This window comes from Brassica napus, chromosome C9 (assembly GCF_020379485.1).
Source record: "Brassica napus cultivar Da-Ae chromosome C9, Da-Ae, whole genome shotgun sequence".
NCBI classification, from domain to species: Eukaryota; Viridiplantae; Streptophyta; class Magnoliopsida; order Brassicales; family Brassicaceae; genus Brassica; species Brassica napus.
Window position 1 is genome coordinate 27,906,383 of NC_063452.1, and position 7,912 is coordinate 27,914,294.

A 7,912-nucleotide genomic window follows, 5' to 3' on the forward strand; every position below is an offset into this window, starting at 1 on the left:
TGGTGGTTGTCTTCCATTCTCATTCTCTCAAGTTGTATTTTTCTTTCCATGTTTTCCTTGGTATAGGTGTGCGGAGTTAGTCTCTTGGAGCTTTGGTCACTTTTATCCAGAGCTTTGTGGTTTTTCACTTGCATGCCGTCTTGTATGTTCTTGTTTAGTTTGTGAGGTGTTTCTTACTTTTTAGCTACTGGTTGTGATTCCGGTGTTTTAGGCATATATTTTCCGGTTTTTCGTGGCTTTGGCTTTTCGATTATTATTCTCCCTTTGGCCCGCTTTCTTAGTTTATGTGTTGGTTGTCTAGTTTTGTATTCTTAATTTGATTATCTTATGATATTAATAGTGAAATAAATATAATTTGTAAATGAAATAATAAAAATTAGTAAAAATAATAAAATGATGAAAAGTCTTGCTATTTTAGGTGTGAATAAATTAAATATTTAAAATATATTTATATTATTTTATTTATTTCTTGAATTTTAGAGACTAATAAGTGTGAGAATGATTAGATAATACACAATTAGAAATTGATGGAGAAAATTGCAATAATTTAAAAGAAGAAGAATTTAAATATAAAAAAAGACATGAGGACACATGTCAACAAACTCTTCTTCCACATGTCATGAGAAGGGAAAAAGCCAACTTTATATTTATAGATAACACAATAATAGTTTATGAGTTTTGAATTATGCTCACACCTTATATGTATCAGTTAAGTTTATGAGTAATTGTAAGACAAACATATACCTCAAGATCAAGATTGATTCTAAACTCGTAGATTCAATAAAGAAGACACATTCAGTTGATTATATATTTACTTCATATATATAATTGGAGTTTCAATTTAACATTTTAAAGTATAAACTTTTTTTTTTATTATAGGGTATGTTTGAGGTATGGCTGAGTTATAATATCGTAACGGCTGACTAATACTAATCGATACGGCTGCGTTATATAAACATGTTACGATTATAGGGTATGTTTGGGGTAAATCTGAGTTACGTATATACGACACGGCAGGGTTATAAAAACAATAAGACTGAGTCAAATACTTAATAACAACATAAGTCAAGTACAAAATAACAACATAAGTTCATCATAAAACAACAACAACATAAGTCAAGTACTTCATAACAACACATGTTCAATTAGCCATCATTTGGTCCGTCACAACATTTCCTTCTTCAGCGAGGATATTTGCTGCCATCTTCATCCGTAAACCTTGAATATTTTGATCGTTTATCCCATCAAACGTTACACCAAGCGCTAGACACTCCACAAACTTCAACGAATACACCCCACAATCGCCAACCTGGGTGTTTTGTGGAGTGTATCTTTTGCTTCTCCTTCTGAATGAGAACTTCTTCCTGCTAATGGGTCGGATATTGGTAGGAATATGTGCACTCAACATAGCGGGAATCATGTGCGTCAGCGGTTTAAATGAATTCAGAATTCTCTGCTCACTTTCGAGTGTTACCTCTCCAAAGATTGGATCGTAGCAATCAATCTTCTCCTTCTTCAGATCCACGTGATACGCAACCCAGTGATTTCTGCCGGTTTGAAGACATCCGTACAAGTGATCCACATCTTCATACCACTTCAAGTTTGTTTGACAATGATCGGGAATCCTACCATTTATCATATCTTCATAACCATTGCCTTTGAACATGAACATTGTGGGTTTCATCTTGAACTGAGCGTAATCGTGAATCAAAAAACTTTGCCACCAAACGTCAACGAAGGCAATCCGCTTGGACCAGAATGGAGTGGACTATCCCATGGACCTTTTAATGAGGACGTTCATATACGCCACGACATACTACATAAATAATATTAACAAGTCAGCCGTAATCAAATATATAACTCAGCCGTTATATAATAAAAGAATATATAACCCAGCCGTAAAAATTAGTTAACACTGCCGTAATAAAATAAAATAATATATAACTCAGCCGTAATAAAGACTTACATTATCAAACACCCATCCATACTCATTCTCCGGCCACGGTCTCTCATGGATGAGTATGCTGTAGAAGTCACTCTCATGATCAGCTGTTAGTACTTCTTTTTTACCGGGCGCTGCTGGTGGTTTGGGTGAATTGCCTTGATGTGCTGCATAAGTTTCTCCAATAGCGCCGGATCAACAGGTGCTAGAGGGTCATATATTGCTGATGAAGGAGTAACATTCTTCCTCATGCACATCGTTCCATCATGTCCTACATTCGGAAAAACTAATGATGAAGAAACTGCCGTCATTGACAACCCTTTTGGAGTTAACCGAACATTTTTCTCCCGGTAGTCCTTAATTATAGCAGATCTAACCACTTCAGAATTCTCGACATCAGACTCCGGCGCGAATTCGTTCTGTTCTGCAACAACTTCGTCAGTTATATCAGCCAATGAACTGTCCTCTACATCAGGTTGTACCTTGCATCTTGTTACACCGTCACGCGGCGGAGTCACCTTTTTGTACTTTGACCCAGCCTGTTTTTGCTTCTTTAGCTCAGCCTCTTGTTTCTTCTTTAACTCAGCCTCTTTTTTGTTAGCCTCAACCGTTTTTTTTCTTAGCTTCAGCCTCTTTTTTCTTATCCTCAACAGCTTTTTTCTTAGCCTCAGCCTTCTCCTTCCTCTTAAACGCAACATCTGCCTGCGCTGCTTTTTTCTTTTCATCGGCTTCCTCACCCTTAACAATACGCTTGCGCCTATAGCCGCGTCCATAGGCTGGATCCTTAGCAGCCTTATCATCCTTAGTGGCCTTATCATCCTTAGTAGCCTTTGCAGGAGAAACTACTACGAAATCAAGAGGCCGCATATCAGTAGCTTTATCGACACTACCAAACTCCTCATCCAAAGTCCTTTTCACCCCTGATTCCTTTTCAAGCTCTTTGGCCAAATTCTTTTTCGGTCCAAACTCCTTACCAGTAGTCGCAGCTACTAACGCTGGACTATTAACAGACTTCTGATGCGTTCGAACCACCGGTGATGCCATCGATAAAGAGTTATCTGATAATTGTGGAGAGGGGTTATCATGGTTTTCGAGAATTTTCCCAATCCCCAGATCTTTTAGACGCTCCTCCAGTAAAGCATTCACCCTGTCATCAATGGTCTTTTGGTCCATCAATGGTCTGTTCCGGTCTAACTCGTAAGCTTCCAACCGTGAGTCAACCTGATCAAATTTTCTGGAAATAATATCCAGAGTACTCACAATGGTCGTTAGAGTCGCTTTGTTCTCCAACTCCAACTCTTTGCTGCCTTCCTTCTCGCTAGAACCCTTTCCCGCTGCATCAGCTTCAGACTCATTCTGTGTCTTAACTTTCTTCTGCTTCTTAGTGGGTGGCTCAGCTTCTGACGAAACTCCACCCTTCATTCTCTTCTTCTCATTCCCCTTCCCCTTTGCATTCCCCTTCCCCTTTGCATTCCCCTGCACTTCCCACAAACCTTTCACAAATCTACCTGAATGTATGTTTGTTATCAACCTAACGAGTTGTGGGTCATCATCTTCACCCGGCCAAATAGGAAACATCTCTTCAATTGAGTCCTTCAAAACCATTCTCCTCACACGCACCTGCAACACCAGGTTATAACAAAACTCAGCCTCCAAACTAACACAAAACTCAGCCATCAACTAAAATAATTCAGCCGTGATTTAACACATAACTCAGCCATCAACTAAAATAATTCAGCTGTAATTTAACACATAACTCAGCCATTAAGTAACTCCGAACTCAGCCATCAAATAAATTAAGTCAGCGTTAAACCTTACTTTGCCATGCTTTTTGATTTCGGCAGACAACAATTTATCAAAGCTTGCACGTGTACGCTTTCCACCCCATCGCAAAAGCGGAACGTCTTCGTTATTGCTCACTCTCCCAAAACTCTCACCGAAGCATGTGACGGATTCATAAGCCCAAAACAATAACGCGTCCTTCATGCCGCTTATTGTGTATGAACCTCCATCTGGAGCCAACGTTTTAACAGAGTCAATTAGAAATTCGTATGCAGTCCGATCCCATGGATACGACCTCATGGCTTCATCATCGAATACCCTTATTGCACTTTGAAAGGGTATCCTTGAATTGTGATGCAAACAATAGACTCCCATGGCTTGAAGAAGTAGCAGCTCCAACCACTTGCGCTTTTCAAAACTCCAAAGCGGACAGAACGCTAATGCTGCCTTCAGTTCATCTAACTTTGGTCCCATCCCAAGCGGCACCTTCAACTCCCCCCCCCCCCCCCCCCCCCCCCCCAAAACTCGTTGTATTGACCAGGATCAAATTTTTCTGTTGGCAATGGACCTGTGTTTAGCTTAGTGATCTTACCAAACTCGAGCAAGCTAAACCTTATAGCCTCATCAGCCATGAGACACCATATCTCCTTGTTTATAACTCGCAGCTGTCTACACAGTAGATAGTGCACGGTCCTACCAGACCACATGCTTTCGCGTTTAGCTAGCCTAGCAACTACTCCAATGGGAGAGTTCACCAGTTCTTCCCACACATCAAGTCTTATTGTTTCTCTAACGTGGGGGAAATGCCCTGGATGGAAATTGTGATTAATAACTTTACCATCTAGGTTAGAAGACCTTTCAGGGTAAAGTCTTGGTGGGTAATCCCCTGATTTAACTTCAGCAGCATCCATCTGATCATATAACCCAACAATAAAATCAGCCACAACAAAACAGTAACTCAGTCGCATCATAAGAGTAACACAGTCATAACATAACATTAGGTTATTCACGACACAAATATAACTCAGCCATAACATAACCATAACTCAGCCGCAGCAAAACCCAAACTCAGACGCAACGAAACCCCCAACAAAACAAAATCACAGCCGCAACACAACTCTATCTCAGTCGCAACAAAATATAAATCAGATGAAATATAATACATAACTGACCCACAAACTCAACAAAACACAATATATAATGTCGCGATATCCTACCGGAAAAGACGAACTTGGAGATAAGAATGCGGCGAAGACGATTTCGTACAAACGAGTTCAGAATTCTGATTTCGGGCACGATGATAATAGAGAAAACAGAGTACAACGACAGAGAGCTATTTCGACAAAAAAGAAGTTAACACAGACAATGTCGATGACGAAGGGTGGGAGTATCCTCGCGGTTCCTTCTTCGACGGTTCTTCTTCGAGACGACAAAACGATGTTCTTAGTTAGTTTTTTTTTTTAAACTTCGATTTAGTTATGTTGGAGAAGAGACGGTTTGGTTTCTATTGTGGTGGTGATGTGTAGTTTTAATTATTGATGTGGATTATATGTTTAAAAGTAATTTCAATTAAAAAAACTAACCAAAAGTCATTAGAATCATTTACTATGGGTGTCCAAACTAACTAGTCATTTTAAAAAGATGTTTAACACTCTAGTAATAAACCAACTTTTGTTATACATTCTAGTAATTTTCTATATTCTTTTTCCTCTTACTATTTGAGAAGAACAAAATTATTCATTAAAATGTCAAATTGTTCTAAACTTTCGTTGTAACCTCCGAAACAAAGCTTCGCCACCACCAGAATCTTCAAAAATTGAATAACAATGAATTTGGGTAAAAAAACTAAAATCCTCTAAAACTTTTTGTCCTATACACCCTCCTAAATGCTATTGAAATAACGGATTTACATTTTGCTCCATTATTACGACGACATATGTTGGATTCCAGGAATTTCAAGCCAGGTGTTAACTTTCTTACAAAACATTATCGTCCTTCATACTGGCATCTGTTGTGATGTATGTGTGAATAGGATTCAAACTTTTATAGAATATTAAATTTACATAGCATCAGAAGATAAGAACAAATGACAAACGTATATGCATGTTTCAATATTAGGTAAACACAAGTACATAATATTGTTAGTTTATATCTCTCTCTTCTGTAAAGGTTCGGAATTTCTTTCTTATTTTCCCAACTAAATTAACACGTTTTCAATTGTTCTGGTTAAATGTATCGTGGTAACCGGAGTATATCGTTTTCTTTTGAAATAGTGGATGGAGAAAAGAGAAGAAAATATGTAAGTGTGCGACGAAAAAACAAAAAAAGTATAAAAACGTGTGTGGTTTTAAGTTACGCCTTGACCATTCATTATTCTCTACGCATTGTATCACGCTTTCCACAGGTAATAGATATGCATCGAACGTTACACGTTCTGGCTTTTAAAAACTTTTTTATGGGTTGAGAATTAAGAGAATGAACTTTACACATTAATCAAAATCTGAGTGAACTTAAAACAAAATAAAATTGTGAGTGTTGCTAAGTAAACTTGTTTGGGTTAAGAAAAAAGTGACGAATTGTCTAAATCAGTTGTCTCTAATGTTAATTGGCAAATATATTCCTCACCAAGTTATAGATGCCTGTGGTAAGACAAAATGAAAAAGGAACAAATGCATGAAGGGGGTTAGTAAAAAAAAATAAAAAAAATAAAGAGTTGTAAGCTAACTATGGTTGCTATTTTGAGTTATGAGTTAATGTTCTAGTCATTTTGCTTAATATTCATAACAGCCTCATTTTTTAAGAATATAGTCATGCATTGATATATGTGTCAATTTGGTATGAAAATAGACAACGCTCTCCCTCCCCGCACGTAAGAGTCTTTAATACAATATTTGACATTGTGCAATACTATATATGTTAAATATATAGTACATGACAAATAATTTCTACCAACAACACATTATGAAGGAGATAAACAAAATAAGAAGGATAAGAAAGATAAAGACTTGGTAGATAAGTAGACAAAGGAACGGACAGAGGAGAAGGAGGAAGTGGCGCAGGGAGGGAGGGAGAGAGGGAGAGGAAAAGTATATTGTACTATTTTATGTTTTTAAACAAAATGGAACACATCAACATTGTGTTTCATTTTAGAAATAAAATCTAACTATACTATATATATGTGTAAAGTAGTATAGATTTAAAACCGCGATTATAAAATATTATATAAAATTTATAAAATATATGTCTGTTTTAAAATTTTCAAAACATATTATGTGTACAAAAAATCTATGTTTTAATTATGTAAACTACAAAGTTCAATAATTATTTTACAAGAAACTGAAAGCAACTAATAATAGAAGGGGAAAACATATTTGTAAGAAAAAAAAAAGAAAGAAAAAAAATCATTCAAACATAAATGGTGCATGGAAGGGGCAATATAGCAATCGTTACATAAATATCATAGCTTTCTCTTTGCTATGTATATATACTTCATTTAAATCCTACAATGGATATGATCCCAAATTTCCCTTAATGTTCTAGCGGAGTTTCGAGAAAAGTTCGTTCGTCCTATTTCTTGCAGAGTTTTTCATAACAGAGTGTGGAACTGATTTATGAATGAAAAAGAAAATTATATATGTATGCGTTTAGTACATGACTTTGATTTAGTCATGCAATCACATTATTAATATATGCATGAGTTCATCAAATAAATAATTACAAATTGGTTGTTCATCAATATATAATGTTAATTGTTTTATTACAGTCTGGATTTTCAGATTAACTCCTGTTTGCGAAATATGATGATTTTTTATGTATAATAATAACAACTATGTAATAACCCGCACCTTGCGCGGAATGTGATTATTAGTTTCGTTATTTTGAATTAAAGAAACATTAATCTGTTTAATATGGATATCGGTTCGGTTTTAGGTTGTTTTTTGGCTTTTTATCTCCTAAAATATAACTATCATTTTAAATTAATATTTATTTGGTTTGTTCCGTTAAAATATTTGATGTTTTTGTTTTTTTTCCTGTGATAATCAAAAATTACTATTTTTTGTTTGTTTTCATGTTATGAATCTTAGATAGTCGTGATGTCGAACCAATGGTTTCATATTATAGTTTCTAAACGGATAATAGTTAAAAAAACAAAATTATTAGGACAAATCATTTTACTACAATTTGGTC

At 36.0% G+C, this 7,912-nt stretch overlaps 1 protein-coding gene across 1 annotated transcript; it reads right to left on the reverse strand.

Moving 5' to 3' along the window:
• Window positions 1-1,141: 1,141 nt before the first annotated feature.
• On the reverse strand, window positions 1,142-4,635 carry LOC106430990. Its single transcript, XM_048767819.1, has 5 exons — window positions 4,293-4,635; window positions 3,761-3,954; window positions 2,594-3,562; window positions 2,071-2,517; window positions 1,142-1,690 (listed from the first exon to the last, which is right to left on the reverse strand). The coding sequence occupies exons 1-5, from the start codon at window positions 4,633-4,635 to the stop codon at window positions 1,142-1,144; spliced, it is 2,502 nt and encodes an 833-aa protein (XP_048623776.1).
• Between the last annotated feature and the right edge of the window lie 3,277 nt (window positions 4,636-7,912).

What these genes read in the sequence shown, in the direction of transcription:
- LOC106430990 (XM_048767819.1), bottom strand. Translation starts at nt 4,635, where the DNA reads ATGGATGCTGCTGAAGTTAAATCAGGGGATTACCCACCAAGACTTTAC. An exon ending in CTGAGGCTAAGAAAAAAGCT is followed by an intron (nt 2,518 to 2,593) that starts GTTGAGGATAAG and finishes GCTGAGTTAAAG; the next exon opens with AAGAAACAAGAGGCTGAGCT. An exon ending in CAAACCACCAGCAGCGCCCG is followed by an intron (nt 1,691 to 2,070) that starts GTAAAAAAGAAG and finishes GATTACGCTCAG; the next exon opens with TTCAAGATGAAACCCACAAT.